Source organism: Euphorbia lathyris, chromosome 6 (genome assembly GCF_963576675.1).
Source record: "Euphorbia lathyris chromosome 6, ddEupLath1.1, whole genome shotgun sequence".
Classification (NCBI taxonomy): domain Eukaryota; kingdom Viridiplantae; phylum Streptophyta; class Magnoliopsida; order Malpighiales; family Euphorbiaceae; genus Euphorbia; species Euphorbia lathyris.
In genome coordinates, this window is record NC_088915.1 from 2,573,938 (window position 1) to 2,597,186 (window position 23,249).

Below are 23,249 nucleotides of genomic sequence, written 5' to 3' on the forward strand. Positions count from 1 at the left end.
AAATATATTCACAACAATGAACATTAACAGTAGTGTGGGATTTTGAGGCCCTTAATATTTTTTATAATGTGAGTTGGCCAAGGTTTTGTATTTTCCAGATCAACCTGCTGGAGTGAGTGAAGCAAAGGTGGTAGGACTGATGTGGCTGCTTCTGATAGGACTGATGTCGCTGCTTCTGATAGGAAAATGAAGATGGCTCGTGATTGACTTAGTTCTTTATATTACATACTCATAGGTACAACTAGCTATTCGACTTCGTAGATTTCTCAATCATCTCTATGTCATAGCCTTAGAATAACTTAGACCAAATTTATCATCTGTTTAATTCAAGCTATATCTATTCTTCTATTTAGAGATTTACTTACAGCAGCTGCTGTTTTCGGCATGTTATCCTCCAAGCATAAACCCCTATATTCGAGACTTAGTATGCTGATCATTCATACTCTTTCACATATGTATCATTTGATCATGTTTATAAGGGACAACATCAAGGATACTTCGTTCCATCTTTCATGAGAATTTTTCGAAAATTCTTTCACTACAAAAAAACAGGCCTTTAACAACACTTTTATAGCAACAGTTTTATAAACTGTCTCATGGGCTCAACTAAAAAAGCCCAAAATATTAATTGGGCTAGACTAATCCACAACTTACCTATACTTGTAATCCCTAATTCCTAAATCCACAGTCTCTCGTTCTTCACATCTCCTATGTCGCGCAATCTGAAATTATCGTTCGTCAAACTTTGGTTCTGCACATCTCGTATATCGCAGTCTCCAATTGAGTCCGTCCGCCCAAGGTTAGACTTCCGATCGCCCATCGTTAGTCTCAAATTATAATTAGGCTGAATTTTATTGTTATGTGTTCTGAAATATTTTCGTTAGACACTTGTTCTTTATCGTTTGATTTTTTGAGATCGTTGTATGCGCGTTTGATTGTTGTAGATCCTTTCTGAGCTTTGGGTTCTTCACGGTGCTTCTTCAGGAACCTAGATCAAGGGTAAGTCTGAATCTCTATTTATACTTTCTTTTTTCTCTTTTTCAATTGTTTTTTCGAATTTGTTTGTTTTCTTCGCTATCTAGGTTTCTGCCTTTTCTTATTTGTAGATCGATTTCCCTACTTCCTGAGCTTGGCTGATTAGTTTCTTCTGTAGGTTCAAGTTCTAGATATGTTAATGATCGACCTCTTGCTCTGTTTGTTTGCTGGAATTTTAAGCATTGGAATTGGGGATACATGGTGAGTTGTTGCTGTGTATTTCTATCACTTTCTTTGAATTTGTTTACGTTTGTTTGTCCATTCTTTTTTTTTCTTGTTCTCGAATAGTCAAATTGAGGACTTCTCACTTCTAGGTCAAGCCTTTTCAATCCCAATTCAAAATGAAGGTAAAATTCCCTCCTGAAATGAACTATTAGCTGCTTAAATTTGGTTAAAGTGATACTCACTTCAACTTGTACAAATCTCCTCTTACATTGGTTAAAGTGATGCTTGCTTCAACAATCTCCTCTTACACTGCCACATAGGAATAATTGTTGTTGATGTATTCAGCCTTTAATTGTTGTTGAAATATTTTTTTTATGAATTGAAGTTGGTAATGCATACTAATGCCTGTCTAATCAAGGACCCTTTGCCATGTAGAACTTGTAGATATCTTGTATAAATTAGTCCAAATGTTTGACTTGTAGATATCTTTCAAATTGTACCAGCTGTTTTTAAATTAGTCCATATCTACATGTAGTTGAACTCCAAAAATCATGTGGAGATCCTTTAGTTTATAGACAGGTAATGTTTCTAGATATAGATGCTGAGTATCTCATTTTTGTGTTTATTTCTTTTTTTAATTCTGTTCTTTCTTGTTTAGCTTACTGATATTGTTTATTTTCTGATTTTCCAGCAAAGCTTACAGCTTATTAGTATTAGTATAGGGCAGCCCATAGTTTGTCCAAGTGATATGGAATACAACTAATCTTCGCCAACTTCCTTCTCTCTCTCTCTCGATCTTTGGAATGAGTCGATTAATAATCTTCGCCAGCTTCCTTCGCCAGGTTCAAATCGCTCTATGGATTTCACCACCCATTCGATTCATGTCTGCAGGAGGTATGAATTATCGTTCTTATTCTTTTTCTCTATCGTTTTCTTCTTCGTAACTGTTCTTTTTGTGGATTAAAACTCTGATTTCACAAAACCTAAATAGAATTTCACTATTCAGGTTTCTTCATTTTGTCTTCAATCCTCTCTTTCTCTCTTTCTCTCTCATAGTCAATGTTCTTTCAGGTTGTTTCAATTAGGTTTCAGATTTTCAGTTTTCCTTTTTTTTTTTGCTTTCTTTTTGTTCTTATCGATTTTATTCTTCTTCATCTTATCTCTATTCTTCTTATTTCCTTTTTTTAGAGTAACTCTGATTGCACAAAACATAACTTCTCAATCCTCGTGATTTATTGGTCTCAGTAGCTGCATGCAGGACATTGGGCGTTGGCTTTTCGAAAGCAAGTGTGGGGATACCGAGCGTCTATGAGAAGCCCAACTGGGGCTAGACCCTATTCAATGCAAGGTTTATTCTGAAGGTTAATCAAAAGGTAATGGTATAGTTTATATAGTAGAACTAACGTTTCTTATATTTTGCAATTTTAGAATTTGCCATTTGTAACACAAGAATTCTAATTATTATGATTACAGAGAGAACTAAGAGCAGGTGGCATAAAAGGACCTTCTTACAATTTCTTCCATGCACACCCCAAGGATATTGTTAAAATTGGAAAGGAGCTATGGCCACTTCCATGGAATTATCAGATCATCAAGTATTTTATGAAGTTCAGCCTCATTTTTACTATGGACCAAGCAATAGGGTAACTTCTTTTTGCTGTTAATTAAGGCAATTAAGTTATAATCTTTGGTCTTAATTGGGGCTTATTGGATGCAGGAAAGAACTTTGTGCAGTGGCTAGGTCCAAAACCTCAACTGATAGCTATTGATACTCATCTCGCTAAACAGATTCTGTACGACCAAGAATTAAACCCTAAACCTGAATTTGAATCTTATGTTAAAAGGATGTTTGGTTCACTCATGTTTCTATGAAAAACATAAATATTTACAAATACCCTGTTATGGCTACACTTGGTATGCTGTTTGCCCTCACTCTGCTTTTGGCTTCAGTTTATTATATCTTTCATTGTTGTTATTGATAGTGAACATCTTCACTGATTATGAACATGTTACCTCATCATTCAACCTGTTTAGCTTGTTGTTTTACAGAAAATATACATATTATGTGGAATGATATCATGGTAAAGTCTCACTTTGATATTATACATGCTACTAGCAGAGTTGAACTTGCTGCTCTTATTTCCAATTAGATTGGCTTATGACTGTCATACTTTAGACCTGAAATGAAAGAGAGAAAAATATTTTGAATTATTTGTCATTCTAATCATGTTTTTAGAAGCATTCTAGGTGTTAGTCTCTCAAATGAGTATAAGCTTTATTAAGCATTCTAGGGTATCCAGGCGCTCTGACACTTCACAAACTTATGTCTGTTTTTCTATTCAACATTGCAGCTAGCAGGAGTTCAATGTGCTGGGAACCCACACTTTTGTGTGAATGAGGGTGGATCATATCAAGAAGAGGGGCAGAAGAACACTAAAGGTTACATTTGAGGCAAGGTATGTGTCATATGTGAATGTACAACACTGAAATAATGTCATCCGTATTTTGGCATTCATTGATCGTTGGGTTGCTTTTCAGGTGGGAATGAAGCTGGTTTGCACTTTCTTATCACTACATGTTCCTTCTAAATCATCAAATGTTTCTGGAGAACAATTTAGCAGTATGACAAGTAGAATTTTCCCTGACTATCTTGAGCACAGAGAACACTTCTAAAGATTCTATTAGTTGGATACATTGGATCTGGGACAAGCACTATTTTTAAGCAGGTAGTTAAAATAAAGTAGTGGTTTTAGACTTGTGGCTCAGAGATGATTTAATCTTGAAGAATAAGGCCATCTACTACATTTCCATTGTGATTTTTCACCCAATTTATGTCATTTCAACATTAAAAAGTATGCACATTTCGAGTTTTCGACTAATTACAATATGGAATTGCTGCAGGCCTTGAACCATATTGATGCCATTCCTGGAATCCTCCTCCTTGTAAGTATATATTCTTCCTTAATTTATCCTCATTTTCAATTTCATCACTTAAACTTGTGCTTAATTAATCATACATTTTCAATCATTTTTCCAGATTTTCTTGGCCTTGCTCATTTGCCCTTTTGACTTCTTTTATCGACCTACTAGTTACTGCTTCCTTCGTGTTCTTCGCAACATAGTCTACTCTTCATTTTATAAGGTTCTAATGGTCGACTTTTTCATGGCTGATCAACTTACTAGCCAGGTGAGGAGGAAGCAAATGTCAATGTAGAAAGTTATGGAAATGACCATCTTGGAGTACTCATGGTGAGTTGATTTGTTGATTGTTACAATTTAAACTGACATTCTTATATGAAACTTAGTCTAATTCTCCTACTTTCCGAGTCTTTATTTATTAAGCCTATTTTTTATGAGATTTTGTAGGCTGAAATGCTGAAACTATTTTTCTGAGTCTTTATGGAAATGACGATGCTAATGCTGTTGTTCAAGGAGCTCAGTGGAAACTTACTCATAGTCAACAAATAAATTTAGGTGGATTTCTATGTTATTGAACTACTTTTGGTTATGTTTCCAGATTTTGTTAATTTTAGTTATAATTTTGAGAATATCTGTCAATGCTGTTGCACTCTGTAGAACTTTGGCTGGCCAGCTCTTTTTCGGGTGGCTCGGCGACAAATTTCCACTCCGATAGACTAGTATCTCGCACCAAGACACTGGAGGAGTGGGTTCTCGATGATGGATCCACCAAGCATACTGTTGTAATTGATCATTTGTTATTGACATGATGTAAATTGTAATAACGTGTTTGCTTCCTCAGATTGAGGCTGCAATCCCAAAATAATTGATATGAATTTCGACAGAAATTTCGTCGGTAAATTTATATTTGGTTACTAAAATTTTAGCGACGGATTACCGACTGAATTTCAGTCGGTATTTTTTTTAAATGAAAATGGATGCTAGAGGCGGTTTAAACCGCGTGTAGAAAAGCGCCCCTACTGAAAAACCTTACCCCGGCGCCTTTGTAAAACCGTCGGTAAAGTAGCAACAGCTGCAATAACAACACTTTTCCGACGGTTACAAAAACCGTCGGTACTATTTGTAGCGACGGTTAAAACCGTCGCTACAGTAGAAAAATTTCGTCGGTAAATACCTTTTTTTTTGTAGTGTTTATATGGTCTAAATGAATATTTTTGTGTTTAATACATTTATGTGTATTGAAGCTTAGCTATGCAAGTAAGAAATTGAACCCTAATGTTATGTAAGGTTAATTAGATTCAGAGTGACAACAATAACTGCTTTCTTCATTTTATTTATCTGAATTTTCTGCAACAGAGAACCTCTTGTACTAAGGAAAATTAAGGTAAAAAACTGAAAAAATGAAAAAAGAAGCTTTCTCACCAAGCATACAGTTGTAATTGATCATTTGTTATTGACATGATGTAAATTGTAATAACGTGTTTGCTTCCTCAGATTGAGGCTGCAATCCCAAAATAATTGATATGAATTTCGACAGAAATTTCGTCGGTAAATTTATATTTGGTTACTAAAATTTTAGCGACGGATTACCGACTGAATTTCAGTCGGTATTTTTTTTAAATGAAAATGGATGCTAGAGGCGGTTTAAACCGCGTGTAGAAAAGCGCCCCTACTGAAAAACCTTACCCCGGCGCCTTTGTAAAACCGTCGGTAAAGTAGCAACAGCTGCAATAACAACACTTTTCCGACGGTTACAAAAACCGTCGGTACTATTTGTAGCGACGGTTAAAACCGTCGCTACAGTAGAAAAATTTCGTCGGTAAATACCTTTTTTTTGTAGTGTTTATATGGTCTAAATGAATATTTTTGTGTTTAATACATTTATGTGTATTGAAGCTTAGCTATACAAGTAAGAAATTGAACCCTAATGTTATGTAAGGTTAATTAGATTCAGAGTGACAACAATAAGTGCTTTCTTCATTTTATTTATCTGAATTTTCTGCAACAACAGAGAACCTCTTGTCCAATTTACAGATTAAGAGTTTCTTTACTTGTATTGCTCAAATAATACTAAGGAAAATTAAGGTAAAAAACTGAAAAAATGAAAAAAGAAGCTTTCTCAAAGGTGTAATCGGAGGCCGAAATGAATGAATTTAGCAAAAAATGGCAATGTCATTGGGCAACAGTGATTCTTGCTGGATGGCCCTTACTACCCAAAATAGGCTTAGAAAAAGCAAAAAACGGAACCTCAAAAAGACTAAAAAATTCGAAAACTACCATTAATCATCAAAATTTATCAAATTGTTCTCAGAACTTGTAATCTAATTCTCCTACCGCATCCTGTACCGACTATTTTGTGGGCTGTTAAGATTGACGATGATCATAGAAGAATGGAAATCAACATTAAGTTACATTAGCATATGAGGTGTTAGATGAAAGTTTTATGACCAACATTGATAAGCATATCAGAATCAATATCTTAGAAAGTATGGTCAATAGTCAAGGGTAAAGTAGAATTTTGATCATTTTTAGGAGAAAGAAAAGATCAATAAATAATTATTCGGTTTTTAAATCATTTCATTTTGTACAGATCAAATGTTCTTTTCGAGTATCAAAGGAAAGTATAGAAGTTGTTAAAGTTTGTCCTTGCTAAATTTGATCTGTACAAAATAAAATGATTTAAAATTCGATAATTATTTATTGATCTTTCTCTTAAAACTGATCAAAATTCTACTTTACTCTGGACTATTGACCATTTTTTTCTAAGATATTGATTCTGGTATGCTTATCAATGTTGGTTATAAAACTTTCATCTAATACCTCATATGCTAATACAAATTTGATGTTGATTTTCATTCTTATATGACCATAGTCAATCTCAACAGCCTCCATTTTTCCGATTAGGCTCAATGAATATCCTTCCTTTATTGGATTTTTAACTCTAATCATACCCTGGACTTCTAGGCACCTTCAATACCATGACCCAAATACAATAAATCTCAAATTGAGATAGCATGAATGAGTAGTATGAACAGATGACCATAAACTGATGACAAGTTAAACAACCATAATCTTGTCAAGAAGATAAGGCCAAAACTAATTGAACTAATCATAATCTAGTTAAACAAGCATGTTCCTGCAATATGGGTTTCATCAAGTTTGAACAGTTTGAGCAATAGAAAAAAAAAATCAGCAAAACCAAAATATTAATATGAAACAAGGACTACAGATGAACTTCTGAAAATAAATAAAATTTGACACGGGCATTTGATGATACAACGTAATAACACAATGAACCAACCAATCAAACAAACTGTTTTGAAACATAAATTTTTAAATAATGCAAATTTAATTGTAAGAGGGACATGTTAATAAAAAAATAAATTATTAATTCAAAACCTCAAGTTAATTGCAGCCTCTCATCATTTGTTGTAAGAAAGGGTCGTTTTCTTCTTCGCCGGCCACATTCTGCAATCAGTGCTAGAATATATATTTTTTTCTTTCTTCCTGTTTCTGAAGATCTGTTGAATCACTCATATCTTGACATGAATTTTCTTCATGTTTCTTCAATGTCATATTTCCTACACAATATAAACTCAGTTAAAATCGTGTTTTCTAAATGGATTCTGATTTTTCACTATCATTCTAGATATTTTTGAATTTTTATTTATTTTCTTAAACATTGCAAGGTAGATCTATTCAGATTTCTCCTTTGGTTTTGATTTAAAAAAATAACTGAATAGTCATATCCTTCTAAAAATATATGTAGGTTCGGAAACTTCATAAGGCAAAAGAACAAATTCCACAAATCATTATATGTATAAACTTAATGGTGCTGCTCAAAGTTCAAATTGAAAAGCCATACACATATATTAAAATTAGGAGCTTTCAGTAGATTAGAAAAAGAAACTAAAAATCAGTGAAAGACATTAGGCAAAGTTTTGAATCACATCAAATTAACATATATACAACTAATGAGAGAGAGTATACATACAGTCCTGGAAAAGCCCAGGCAAAGCAACGACTCTTTTATAAGTGAAAGCTATTGTTTATTTGATAGGTGAGATAGAGAACTCGTTCATCTTTCCTAACTAAATACAACTGAGATAGAGAATAAAAGAAACTTTTGATGCAATGTTGGTGAAGAGTTGCTCCAGATATATGAGATTTGGGGGTATAGGGTTTTTGTTCATCAATCATTTTGTTTATATATGAGATTTGGGAGGGTATAATTGTAATTAACTTTTATCTGCTAGGGTTTATGTGGAGGAATCATTTTGTTTATATATTTTAAAATTTAACAATTGCATTTTTATTTAAGTTAATAGATTTTTATATGTAATTAAAAAAAAAATAATGACGAAATTTGACTCTAACATTTGTTTTAAAAGTGCAAATTTAGCCTTAACGCATGAAATAGTTCAACTTTAATCCTAACGTTTCCAAACAAGATCAATTTTAGCATTATTATATTAAAAATTTGAAAAGGCTAGTTTGACTATTATTTAATTGTCATATTATACATTCCAAACAAGTTTTATGATAAATTGAAGCACTTTCGAATTTTTTTTTTGTTTGTAATTATATTAATAACACAATAAAAAATTTAGACACCTGTAGGTGCCGCGGCCTCGCCCGGAAGACCCGGGGGTGGACACCGTTGACGACAGATGCTGTGATTGACGCTGAAAGCAACCAATCGCGGAATCAAGCTGCTCGGCAGGGCCAGAGCTCGGAGTATGGAAGAGTCGCCACCCGCGAATGGGAAATGAACACCGATCCCTTGCGGGAGATCGGTGAGGGTTCGGGAAATTAGGTACGAGCCGAGAAGGTTAGATCCTTTCTGGAGAAAGGCTACTAGGCACCCCGATATCGCCCGATTCTGAACCACCGGCCTCCTACTTAGCATGTTAGGCGCTAATGGACTAATCACATATTTCTTTAAGTTTAAAATTCATTTGAAACCTTTTCTTTCTCGTTTTGAAAACTGTTTTAAGATATATTATTGAAAGCCAGAATCACCCATTTGCATGAATTTAGAGTATGTAAAAGAAGGAGGGAGGTAGAAGAATTGATTAATTACAACATATGAATATCTTTCTAAGCTATACACATCAAATCTAAACTAGTATCTCTTCCCAAAACGTGTTTATTTTCATGGTTCGTGCCTTAATTGTCGTTGGAACGATTTAGGCACGTTTCAAAACCCCGTGGATTTACTTGCTTTTCACTTGAACCGCCGTTGGAACGACTCGAGTGTTTGAAAACGTGAAAAATGCACATTCAACCGAAAACGTGATTAAGCATACAAGTCCATTTATTTTTGTACAAAACCGTTTAAACGTAAAACGATTCAAAACTTTATTGTTTACAAAAAAACGATTAATTACAAGGCTCGCTTAATCCATTGTTGGAACAGATTAAGTTTTCAAAACGCGACGTTTAGAAAACCATCTGGAACCAAAAAGAAGATGTTGAAAACTCTTATTTACATTTTGAAAGTCTCCAAATACCTTTAATTTACATAATCAAATTAAAATCTTTTTGGTGGTTTGTTTTTCCCATTTTCACTCACTTTAATCCTTACTTCCCTTTAAACAATACAAACATAGTTATAACAATTAACCATTTTAGTCCAAAACTCACCCAACCAAATACATTTGAAATATATACCTATAGATGTCAAAGGGAAAAGAAGGAATATATACATATATATATACATTTTTAGTAAAAATGGTAATTATATCTATGGATTAAAAACGAGGTAAAGAGAAGATATATACACTATGGTTACTAATAGGTAAAAATAGTAATGAATATAATACTATAATACACTTTTATTTTAATTGAAAAACATGTAAAAATAATGAATAAGGTTCATAAATAAGAAAATAACCTTTAGTTTAAAATTGTTTTTACATAATGGATTCATAGAAAATAACCCCCCAAAGTAATAATTAATATAGTTTAAATGAATTTAAAGAAAACATATACATATACATATAGTCTTACAAAACCAAATTAATGAAAATGATCCCCAAATATACAAAATAAGTAAATACATAATAAGTAATTATTAGTTACATACCCCAAAAATAATTTTAATAAACATATTACATAATCATATATACATATATATAAGAATAAATGCCAAAAGGTTAAGAAAAAGGGGGTAAAAGCGCATTTTATAAGTTCCAGCAGCTTTAACGACGGAAAACCCGTCACTAAACTGCTTTTAGTGACAGAAAAGGCAGAATATCAGAACAGTCCCCATACTTTCCAGATTTATTAAAAACTTTAGATCTACTTTATTCTCTCATTTTAGTCCCCGAACTACCCAAATCGGGTCATAGTCTATAATAGAGTCTCCCAAAACGATGTTTTATTTTAAAATGTTAATTTAAAAAAAACCTTTAGAAATCCTATATCTACAACGTTTTAGTCCCGAACTACCCTTAAACGGGGTCACGGTTCGTATCGGGACTTAAAACGAGGTTTTTTATTTCAAAAAAGAACAAACGTTTATTTAATACGAGACGGAAATTAAATAAATACGAAAGAATAAATAAAGGTGAAAAATAAAATAAATAACTAGAATTATAAATAAAATAAATAAATAAACAAAACTATAAATAAAATAAATAAACGAAATAAATAAATTAAACGAGTCTAGTCCTCAGATAATACCTCAAAATCGGTATTGACAGTCGAAGTCGGTTGATTCCACGAGTTATGGTTTTTTGGTGTTTTTTTTGTGTTTTTTTGTCCAATATTTAACTTTTATAAAATTTCAATTTTTTTAGAAAAATAAAATTTTTCCCAAAAAATCCACTCTTTCTCTAGAACAAATATTTCCCAAAAAGAGCTCATCCTCCTCAAATGCATGGGGATCCGTGCCTTTTATAGGCGTCGGGCATGTACGCTCAACCTACGTTGAGCGTCGCCTGCCTCTCGTCGGGCGACGCTCATCGGGCGACGCTAAACATACGTTGAGCTTCACCCGCCCCTCGTCGGGCGACGCTCAACCTACGTTGGGCGTACGCCCAACAAGTGTTGGGTGTCGCCAAACATGGGTTGAGCGCACGCCCAACCATCATTGGGCGTCGCCCAACATCTGTTGGGCGCACACCCAACAGCCGTTGGGCGTATGCCCAACTGCCGTTGGGCGTTGCCCATCGATTGTTGGGCGACGCCCAACGTTTGTTGGGCGTACGCCCAACGCTGGTTGGGCGACGCCCGACGCTGGATCGACGACGCCCGACGTGTGTTGGGCGTTCGCCTAAAGAGTTGGGCGACGCCCAGTGTCTGTTGGACGTACGCCCAATGCTTGTTGGGCGACGCCCACCGTGCATCGGACGTTCGTACAATGAGTTGGTCGATCGCCGAACGAGCATTGGGCGTGCGTCAAACGTCCATCGGACGAGCGTTTGACATGCCGAGCTCCGTGTCTGGCGCACAAGAGACGACGCTCGCCTATCGGGAGCGCCATTCATTATTCGTTGATCGACGTCCGACTTCCGGGGCCTTCTCGTCCACCGATAAAACGGTGAACATACCCGACGGCATCCGGGAGATATTGAATTTGTTAGTGGGACTCACAAGTGCCGGCTCTCCAAGATTTTTCTTGATTTAAATTTTCGAACTAATGGAATCAACCGCTTTGGCTATTTTATCGTAGGTTTTCATCATAGGTCCTCCGACTCGGTGTCTACAGTTGCCCCTACTTTCCTATTTTGACAGTGATGTGTGTGCTTTTTCGAAAATCATTTTCGTAAATACAACACATGCAATGTGAAACATATTAAACTAAAAGACACATATAGAGTGGGAGGAGAAATACCTGACCTCCACGTCGTGGGCCTTCAACTTGTCCCCAGTCCTTGCATCGGCCGTGAGCGTTGATCTCTCTCCGTGATTTCTTGTCCCAGGTCTCTAAGCCGACCATCCAACCCTAGTCTCTACACCGACCGCAGGTATATAGCTCCTTCTCGCGACCCTAGTCTCTAAATCGACCGCAGGTATATAGGTATTTCTAGCGACCCTAGTCTCTAAATCGACCGCATGTATATATCTCTTTCTAGCGACCCTAGTTTCTAAATCGACCACAAGTATATAGCTCTTTCTAGCGACCCTAATCTCTAAATCGACCGCAGGTATATAGCTGTTTCTAGCGACCCTAGTCTCTAAATCGACTACAAGTATATAGCTCTTTTTAGCGACCATAGTCTCTAAATCGACTGCAGGTATATTGCTCGTTCTAGCAACCATAGTCTCTAAATCGACCGCTGGTATATATCTTGTTTAGGTTTCTAAATTGACCCTAAAGCGAGTGCTCTCTTGAGCGATTTGGAATTTTGACCTACTATCGTCTGTATTTTGACTGGAGTTACTATTTCGTGTAATGAAATCATTGATAGGAAAGACCTTACCCTTTCGTTCGGAGCTCTTTTGAGTCAAAAAATATTTTTCTATCGACTGTTGTCTGTATTTTGACTGGCGCCACTGTTTGGTAAATTTTCACTATCGTCTGGAGTCACCTCCCTTGATAACAATCATTGTTTAGCATAACCACTGGCTGAAACAGACTGCAGTTTGGAGATTTGTGCATCCGGTAATTATTTATTTACTTTTTACCTTTATGTCACATTGTACATTTTTCTCTAATTACAAAAATGCCATTTTTTACCCTTATAAAAGGGTGGTGGGGGTCCATTTTAACCCCACACATTCTCTCTCTCACTATCATTTGAGTTCTTTGCGATGGTGCCGAGTAAATACGACGGTACGAAGGGCATGAAGGTGGTTTTCGAGCACCTGCTGAATATTACTCCCTTCCATGATCCAGGCTCTCACCTCAACAGGACCTAACATGAATCAGGTAAGTGCCTCTTTTGTTTATTTTTTCAAGGACTTTTAGGCTTTAAGAACCCCGCTTGAACATTATTTGCATGCTAATGTTTAAGATGTTTGCGAATTCTTTAGCTAGAAACGTGAATCCTATGCATTGTGAACATTCTTCGCAATTATGAATTTTATGCATGATTAGTGAATTTTTTTTTTCTTTTTTTTTAGAAATCATGAATTTTATGCACGTGAATAATAAAAACGTGGATAGTGCACGTGAATAGTAAAAACGTGAATTGAATTAAACAACCCCCAAAAGGTAAACACCATAATTGGGTTAAATTTATCGCAAATGCACGGAAGAATATAACCCTAAAGAATAACGAATTTTAGTTAAATTTTACGTGAATGTACGTGAAAATAGAACCTTAAAGAATAATGAAGTGAGCTAAATTAAAAACTTGGGGTAATTGGTACCATTTCACAAAAATTGAGGTGTCAAGTTGCGTTATTCAGACTTAAATTGGTGGGTAGGGATCCTCTAGAGTTGAAAAGCCTCTAGAGTTGGTGGAGTTGTAATCTCAACCATTAATGGATGAGATTTAATTGACAAATTTTAATATCTAATTAGTCATTTATTGATACATTTCATAAATATTGAGGGTAAAATGATACTTTTCGAAAACTTTGATACATTTTGTATCTTATCCATATATCCACGTAGTACAATAACTCATTTTGACTATAATCAATCCAAATTGTTCCGTATAATATTTTGAATATAGTTTTTGGTGTTAAGGTCTAAAAATACCCATAATATTTTCGGTCAAGAGCAATTTTACCCATAACGTCTAAAATTGTCTAATTTTACCCCTAACATCAATAGCCAAGAGCAATTTTACTCATAACGTTGATAATTTGGGTCGATTTGAGACACTATTATAAAACACAGATATTTTTTTCCTTATTCTGCAACAATTGCATTTCAATTCGTTCTAAAAAATGATTTCATGTTTTTTATAATTTAATAGTAGAATTGGAGATTAATATTATAAATTTGGTGAATTTTTTGAATTTTTAGTCCAATTTGTACAAAAAAAAAACTGTACTTTTTTATATATTTTTTCACATCCTATCATATGTTGTGATTTGACGCAAAGATTAATGACCGACGAGACCGTTTGATAAATTATTTATCAAATTGACTCAATTTATCAACGCTAGGGGTAAAATTGTTCTTGGTTTCCAATGTTAGGATAAAATTGCACCATTTTCGACATTTTGGACCTTAGGGCAAGATTGCTTATAACCCAAAAGTTAGGATATTTTTGCACCTTAATTGTAGTTTTTGTAATTATCTTTTAACCCTAATTGTTCACACTCCTTTTCTGATTAGAGTGAGCGGCGGCAATGGCACAACTCCCAAGCGAGTTGATCATCGAAATACTGCTGTGGTTGCCGGTGAAGTCCCTCCTACGTTTCAGATGTGTTTCAAAATCTTTATGCACCGTCATTGATAGCCCTGATTTTATCAATTCTCATCTAAGTAAGTCTTCTCAAAACTTAAATCTCCGCAAACTGATTTTCTCAGACGAATTGAGTAACAAATTTCATGTTTGTGATGTGAATGTCGATCTTGAAGAAGATATTATAGGCATAGAAAAACAAGTCTCATCCTCGTTGAAGAATGTCTATGGTTACTGTAAAAGTTTGGTTCTCCTGGATCAAAGTTCATTGTACCAACCTAAATTAGAACTGTCCCTGTGGAATCCATCCACTCATCGGTGTAAGGATCTTCCTGATTGGCCTTTGGAAGACCCAGCTAATGATCAATTTTATTACTTAAATGGGTTAGGTTTGGGTTATGATGACGCTATTGATGAGTACAAAGTGTTTTTAAGGGTATATGTCAAGCGAAAACTTGATATTGAAGTTCAATTTTGGATTTATGGGTTTAAATCAAATATTTGGAGAAGGATTCAGAATCCCCCTTCCCTCGGATACAGAATAGATAGGAATGTGTATCTTCGTGAAATGGGTTACTTCAGTGATGGTAGTCTACATTGGTTATCCAATTCAGAGATTGTGGCATTTAATATGAGAAATGAGACATTCTCCTTAGTTCCCCAACCTGTTTTATCTTTCAATTCAACTGATAGAGTTTTAAGGCAATTACATATTTTAGGAGGGTGTCTTTGCATCAGCTATTTCTGTTGTTCGATGGTGCCCCATGCTTAATAATATATGAGGAAGAATGATGGGGTTAATCAATTTACTTGGACAAAGTTATACTCTGTTGTAAATCCCTTATTTTTTGACATATCTTGGTTTCAATGTGTGAACGTCATTGGGTATTCAAAGAGAGGAGATAAGATTCTCCTTAATGTTGGTATAATGAGTAATATAGTTTCATATGATCTTAGAGAGAAAAGTTTTGCTAAGGTTGGAACATGCAATGATTCTATTTGGAATGGTCGAATTCTTAGTCTTGAAGTTGAAAGTCTTGTGTCGGTAGGCGGTGGAGCCTAGTTGTTGAAAGACCAACAAATAAAATATAATTTGTCCTAAATGTGCTATGGTCTAAATATACTCACAACAAAGAGCATTAACAGTACTGTGGGATTTTGAGGCCCTTAATATTTTTTATAATGTGAGTTGGCCAAGGTTTTGTATTTTCCAGATCAACCTGCTGGAGTGAGCGAAGCAAAGGCGGTAGGTCTCATGTGGCTGCTTCTGATAGGTCTGATGTGGCTGCTTCTGATAGGAAAATGCAGATGGCTTGTGATTGACTTAGTTCTTTATATTACATACTCATATGTACAACTAGCTATTCGACTTCGTAGATTTCTCAATCATCTTTATGTCATAGCCATAGAATAACTTAGACGAAATTTATCATCGGTTTAATTCAAGCTATATCTATTCTTCTTTTTAGAGATTTACTTACAGCAGCTGCTGTTTTCGACATGTTATCCTCCAAGCATAAGCCTCTATATTCGAGACTTACTATGCTGATCATTCATACTCTTTCACGTATATATCATTTGATCATGTTTATAAGGGACAACTTCAAGGATACTTTGTTCCATCTTTCATGAGAATTTTTCGAAAATTCCTTATATGGTCTAAATGTATATTTTTGTGTTTAATACATTTATGTGTATTGAAGATTAGCTATACAAGTAAGCAACTGAACCCACAAGGGTGATGAAGATTAAGACCTTTTGGACATTTCAACATTATTTTCTTCCTTCTGCACACTCAAATTTGCCATTAAAACTGAAATTTAAAAACAACTTTTGTCTTGAGGAGCGTCTTTCTATTCCTCCCCTCCCATTCTTTTTATACACGTACTACTACAATCCTAACAAGGGTAGTTTGGATATTTTTGTAATTACTAAGGGATAAATTTTAGTTTTAATTTAAAGAGTTCCCCGATAATAAAATTTGAGTGTTATCAAATAGCAAAAGACATTTCTCAGGTCTTAAACTTTTTCTAGGTATTCTATTTAGTCGCTCTATTTTTATTAATTGATTCTTAAATTTTTTTTTGGCTTAGATCCCTATTATAAGTTTAAAATCAATTAGATACTCAACCTATTCTTTAAAAGTCAAATAGATCTCTAACCCTGTATTTTATATTTTAACTTTAGTTGTCAGTTCAGTTATTTTATATTTTGGATACGATTTTTATCATTATTTTATGATATTTTCAGTCATCAGTTCAACTCTAGTAATCAAATAAACCTAGTCGATGATATATACACATTTTTTTTAATTACTAGGTATAACACTGATTTTGGTTCGATTTAACGGAATATGTTTTTATTAAATCTTAACTGGTAATCCAAATCTAAAATATTATAAAATATTGATCTACTTGAACTGAAAATATAAAATAGCTCAACTAAAATTTATTTCAATCATAAGAGGGATTTAAATAACAATTTTAACATACGTTAAGAATGTAATCGATGATTTTAAATAATTAAAAAGCTAATTGAGTTTTAATATATAGACTGATGACCTAATTGATGGTTTTAAAAGCCAAAATCTAATATGACTTTTACCCTATAGTTTACGGGTTGAATTTAAAAATATTGAAAGGTTTAATTGACTAAAAAAATCGCACCATTGAAGTTTATCTGTTGTAGTGACGACAAATGCACGTTTTAGGGTTTTTTGGGTGTTTCATTTTAATTTTTTCGGTATATTAAGTGCTCTAAAATTAAAATTGATGAGCTTATATATTAAAGTCAACCATTAATTAATTAATTGGGTCAAGAACTAAGATTAATGGTTGAAATGATTCGGGGTCGGCTAACATGGACCATCATATAAAACCGTGAAAATCAAGTCGTGTCAGCGACACAGATTCGATCCCTCCACTCCGTCCTATCCACTACCATATTTTCCTCAATTCCCAATAAACTCATATCACTCTCGATCACCCTCCTCCAAGTTTGCTTAGGTCTTCCCCTACCCCTCACCACTACATCCCTTTGCCACTCTTCGGTTCTCCTAACCGGTGCATCAAGCGCTCTACGTCTCACATGACCTTAGTCGGTTTTCTCTCATTTTATTCTCCATAGATGTGACCCCTACTTTTGTCCTAATTATTTCATTAGGCACCCGGTCCTTTCTCGTGTGACCACACATCCATCTCAACATACGCATCTCCGCCACCGAGATCTTATGGATGTGGCAGTGTTTCACTGCCCAACACTCCGTACCATATAACAATGCTGGTCTAATTGCCGTCCGGTAGAATTTTCCCTTCAATCTATTAGCCATGCCGGGATCACAAAGGAAACCCGTAGCACTCTTCCACTTCGACCAACCAGCTTTAATCCTATGATCAGATCTCATATCAACAAAAAAAAGACTATTTGGAATTAGCTCGGAATATATATAATGGAGAGGCAGAGCCCTCACAGCCTTCATTGACCTATTCCGTAGAGAGGGAGATATATATAACCATGGCTGCTGAGCAAGGAAGGTAAGCCATTGTGCAGTTCATATATTTGTTTTTTTTGAAACCCATTTGGGAAATCTGAATAGATCCTGAATATATTTTTACAAGGTCTTTCAATATATATATATATATATATATATATATATATATATATATATATAACAAACGTGAATAAATGTGTAAAAATCTAGAATATAGTCTTATCAGCTTGCAAAGTTTAAATAAATTAAAAGATATTTGAATAGATCTACCTATCCCAAAAAACTGTAGATGTGCTAATTTTTATTCAAATGCTGATTTTAATTGAAATGAAGATTAATTTTAACTTTATTAATTCATATGATAATTTTAATTTTCTACAGGAAAAACAACGGTAATGAAATTGGAAGAAAATCCATGTCTAGATGTGAGTGCTTCAGTCGATGATCCAGACACTCATGCAACTCACAAGAAAAAAAAATGATATTCAAGCAATGATTGCAGAACGTTGTCGGCGAATAAACTCCCCTGTTACTTGAGGTTTAGAATGATAAATCTCTTATTATTGTTAACATGTTTCTTTTACTTGTTAAATCTGCATTATTTAAACTGAAAAATATGATGTTTTTATTTTGGTTCATTGTGTTCTCAAGTTGCATGATCAATTGCTATATTCAAATGCTAATGACTTGTATACTTTAATAGTTGAGAAAAATGATTCAATAATTTCTGTTGTTATCCTTAGGTATTTGATTTGCTTCATGCATATGTGTTCCATGATCTTTAGAATTCATGGGAATTAATATCCAAACAATAGTTACATACAAAATGGTGAATATATTCTTATAATACCAAATTGAGCAATAATATAATAGTTAACATGTTTTGAACTTTATATTATGTTCAATGAATGTAGAAATGCACTTGTCAAAAGAATTACTCATATTATTTGCAATTCTTCAACTAAAGGTTTGAGAATCTCTTTAAGTTTAGTATAAACTATTTGAGAAGCTCTAATGTATACATGTACATATACATGGACAAGTGCATGCCTGGATACATATATACATGTAATTTGCACCATCCATGTCACAACCTGAAATATGTTAGATATAGTGCTTCAAATTAAACTTTATATAAGTGACAAATTAGTTACAAATGATTATCTGCAGGCAGGTCGCATCACAAACAATAGTGGTTCCACAGTTGCCATCATTTCCATAATGTGAATTACATGTCCCATACAGCAGTTTCAGCAATCCCAAAATCTCTCTGCATAAAACCTATATCAGTTTCAGCAATTTAATCACCTCAATTCCAGCTACAAAGAAAGCCAAACCCAGAAGCTTCTGTCCCCAAAGTCCTCAGCGGAGAAGGAGAAAAAAAAGACCCAAATGAAGGAAATGGTCTAGACATGGAGAATCATTCATGGACCCAAACTCTAGAAGAGCTGACTATTTCAATTCAAGTTCCTCCTTGTACCAATGCTGAAGATGAACCTCAAAAGAGCCCCAAAAAGATCGTTGGCGCACAAAAAAAGAAGATAATGGGACAATTAGGAGAAGAAGAACTGGCGGCGTTTCAGAATTTGTCTCAGAATGCAGAAACAATCCTTGCTGTAGTTCAAGGCAAACTTCTTGGGACAGCAGAACATGGAGTGACTAACCCGAAAAGCGTTCAGGATTCCGAAACTGATTTTGCAAGACAGCAAGGGGACTCACTCATTGCTTGGCTTGGAAATATAGTGAGCATTCTTAACAAATTTCCTTACCTAGTCCATGAACCTTGGAGATGTTTTACCCAGATTATTTGATATCAGAGTTGTAAGACTAGAACCTATGCAGAGGCATTGCAAACACATGATGAAGATGAAGAAGATCTCAATGAGAATGATGTGAATATAACATTGATCTCAATCTCAATCCCAATCGAAACAATGACTCCCCCAGGCATGTAATCATCGCCTGAGTTTGTATTTTCAAAATCCATTGCAGCATGACTTTGCAAGCTTCCTTCACAAATTTATTGACAACAACTGAGACATAGTTAAGAAACAGAATTTCAATATCCACAGTGAAAGCCAACAATTGAAGTTGCATAATGGTTGCTGCAGCAGACCCCACAAAAAAGACAAAAGGATCTTCTTCCTCCAATTTGTTTCATCATACAAATTCTGTCCATCCCTTGCACAATTTAGCTCTCCAATTCCCACAAACAACCTGACAGACTAGTGTTTTCTTTCACAAACTTCAAGTGTGATGAATTATGAGAATGTCATCAAATGCTTGTGAGCAAAGCTACTGTGGATGTGCTGCAAGAAAAGACCAGGAATCTATTGAGAACTTTAAATCATCCAGTTTAAGGCCTCACAAGTCCCCTATATACATCAGAAGGTCGCAAGACGACATTTAAAAAGGGATTATCAGGCATGAAAACGGAATGCCCTATATACATAACAAGGCAGCAGTTCCATTTTTTAATTAGTTGTTAGCTTCTTTGCTTTTTAAAATTTATAAAACAACAAGGTTGAATATATTACGGGTCCTTTAAACACATTCAGAGGGGATTTGAACAAATTCAAATATGGACCACTTAACCCAAGTTTAAGAGGCTAAAACATCATCTTAGGTCAAAAGATATTATGTTAAATAATAAAGAAAATGAACCAAATTATTAAGAAATAAATAATAAATTTTTTTATATACTAATATGTATAAATTAAAAAATGCTAGTATATAATATAAATTTAGGGTTGTAAACTTATCAAAAAACACAATGAACCATCCAATAAAGCCAATTGTTCAAAACAAAATAAAACCAAGTACTCACTTGCAACCTCGTGATAATAGTAATCGTTTTCGCCGGCCACATTCTGCAGTCACTAGGAATATCCTTGTTTACTTGGGAAGATGTTGACTTCTGTTTCTTCATCGTTATTCTTCCTGCACCCATTCTCATGTGTAAGTTGTTATTGTCAAAGAAGTTTTGCACAATTCAATACTCTTTTCCGAAATACAGTTTTCTGGTTTGAAGAAAGTATGTAGAAATCACGGTTTCTTTTTCTGATACAATCAATATATGCAAATCAAAATTAAACAGACAAAAAAACAAAACCTGAAAATATGGGTTCATTTCAAGTGTAAAAACTGGAAGATCCCTCAACATGGAATACCCAAATTAAAAGGAAGGGAAAGCAAACAGGTAAATGAAAAATCAATTAGACATACTAAAGCCTTAGTCTTCAAGTAGAGAGAGTGGCGGCATTTTCCTCTTCTTCACCTTTGTTGGAAATTCTGAATCCAAATGGGTTTTGATCGGTGATATCTGACTCAAGCCTCTCTCTTTCTAATCACAACTCATCTGCTTATTATATGCTTGAAAAAAGTAACCCTAGAAAACACAAGGGAAGAAGATCACTATTGAGGCTGGATCGTTAGGCATTTCAAGCAAGCCCATTGCTTAACTAAACAATCTAGAAGCCCTTTTTGGGTTTACTTTTTTCCGCAACTAATTTAAGCTTAATACATATCCCAAAAATAAATATATACCCTCTAGCTTATTTGAATTGGCCAATTTTAGATTATGTCAAACTAGTAAAATTAGTATTTTTAATAAAGTTTAAGGATTAGAATTTATAATTTAGAAGTCTAAGAATATATTTTTTCGGGTTTATGATTTATAAATTGAAGTCTAAAAATTTTAAAGTATGGTGTAAAATCATAATACATAGAGAATAATGAAATATTAATAATTAAGTTTTGTGATATCATGATGCGGACATCGAATCTGGCGGATCTCGTTCTACCAAGTATCCTGGTGGAACATCTTTTGAGGTGGGCAAGGCAAACAACACGGGTGTGTCCTTGATGGCGGATCCTAGAGATTACTTCCTGAACAAGGGTTAAACTTTTCCTTCCTTGTGAAGGAAACCAGCCAACAAACTGTACCTTTTGTACTATTTGTCTCTGTGCATTACCCATTTTATCCTTTGGTTTACTTCTTTATTGTAACCCTAGTAGGGGTATTCATTGTCATTTCGTTGTCTTTAGGGGAAGTATTTAAACCTCCACATTTTTTTAAGGATACACAACTTTTATCAATCAAACTTATTTCTGTTTGAGAATTCAAGGTTTATACCTCACTCCTTCTAGTTTAGCTAGAGAATAACATTTTTGTAGGTTTACGATTAAAACCTTTGCTGACAGCTTGCAATATGTATCATATCACTTAAGTGTGATTTTGTACTTAATTATGATATTCATGTATTTGATCTTAAAAAATGCTCATGGGGGATTGGTTCGCGCAGAGATTAAGTCTGAATCTTTAGACATTTCAAGCAAGCCCATTGCTCAACTAAACAATCTAGAAGTCCTTCTTGGGTTCAGCTTTTTCCACAATTAATTTAATCTTAATACATGTCCCAAAAATTATTGTTACCCCTCAATTTATTTAAATTTGCCAATTGACTTTATAAAACATAACTAAGGGCGATTGGTTCGCATAAAGGTAACGAAATGGAAATAAGGAGAAAGGAATCGAATTACTATAAATTCCCTTATCTGTTTGTTTGAGTTCCAAAAGGAATACGATATAAAAAAATGAAGCAATAAACCAGAATTTTACTTTTAACAATAATTTCTATACATACATATGTGTTTATATTAATAAATTAATCACAAGTAATTATAAGAATAAAAATCAATTACTTCAACTATTAAAACAAAAAGACAACGAGACAAAGAGGAAACTGAAATTATTTTAAAATGCATAAATATTCTATTTTAAAAAGAAAAATAATTATTTTAGAATAATTAAAAATCAATATTAAAACTGAATAATATGAGAAACAAATATTTGTCAAAAAAAATTTTAAGGTAAAAAAGTTAAAACAAATAAGTACAACGATGAAAAGTGAAATTAGTCTAAGAATTAAAAATATAAGGAAATAAATATAAGGGTCAGAACAAGTATCAAAAAGTAAAATTTTGTCAAAAATATTTTTTGAGAAAAAAATTAAAAAATATATAAGAATAAAGATCAAAAGTGAAATTAATCTAAAAATTAGAAATGTAAAAATAAATAAATATATGGACCAAAATAAAAATTAAACATAAAATAGAGTGTAAAATAGAATTTTATAAGGAGAAGAGAGATTCAAATTAGTAAGAGATGAGAAAGGGAGTGAAAAACCTTAGAGGTTGTTTGGTTGAAACTTCGGAATCGAAAGCGGAATCAGAATATGAATATGGTCAAATCGTAATCAAAATGACTTTTTACTTAGGCCTACTACTATAATAACCCCCTGAACTTGTCCAAATATTGCAACTCTCTC

General features: G+C 34.0%; 1 protein-coding gene across 21 annotated transcripts; it reads left to right on the forward strand.

Moving 5' to 3' along the window:
- The first annotated feature begins 668 nt into the window (after window positions 1-668).
- On the forward strand, window positions 669-5,241 carry LOC136233577 (uncharacterized). 21 transcript variants are annotated; one of them, XM_066023297.1, is made up of 15 exons: window positions 669-799; window positions 945-999; window positions 1,154-1,236; window positions 1,324-1,382; window positions 1,736-1,779; window positions 1,892-2,094; window positions 2,446-2,573; window positions 2,674-2,843; window positions 2,918-2,993; window positions 3,552-3,656; window positions 3,739-3,926; window positions 4,102-4,143; window positions 4,238-4,449; window positions 4,567-4,674; window positions 4,777-5,241. In XM_066023297.1, exons 1-6 carry the CDS (start codon window positions 711-713, stop codon window positions 1,961-1,963), a joined length of 402 nt encoding a protein of 133 aa, XP_065879369.1. In that variant the 5' UTR covers window positions 669-710; the 3' UTR covers window positions 1,964-2,094; window positions 2,446-2,573; window positions 2,674-2,843; window positions 2,918-2,993; window positions 3,552-3,656; window positions 3,739-3,926; window positions 4,102-4,143; window positions 4,238-4,449; window positions 4,567-4,674; window positions 4,777-5,241. The 21 variants fall into 21 exon arrangements, 19 of the variants coding, with proteins under 19 accessions (XP_065879369.1, XP_065879368.1, XP_065879367.1 ...); XM_066023296.1 differs by having other exon boundaries at window positions 2,449-2,573; XM_066023295.1 differs by having other exon boundaries at window positions 2,459-2,573.
- The last annotated feature ends 18,008 nt before the right edge of the window (window positions 5,242-23,249 follow it).

What these genes read in the sequence shown, in the direction of transcription:
- LOC136233577 (XM_066023288.1), top strand. Translation starts at nt 711, where the DNA reads ATGTCGCGCAATCTGAAATTATCGTTCGTCAAACTTTGGTTCTGCACA. An exon ending in AATCCCAATTCAAAATGAAG is followed by an intron (nt 1,383 to 2,029) that starts GTAAAATTCCCT and finishes AATCTTCGCCAG; the next exon opens with CTTCCTTCGCCAGGTTCAAA. An exon ending in TCGATTCATGTCTGCAGGAG is followed by an intron (nt 2,095 to 2,448) that starts GTATGAATTATC and finishes TGGTCTCAGTAG; the next exon opens with CTGCATGCAGGACATTGGGC.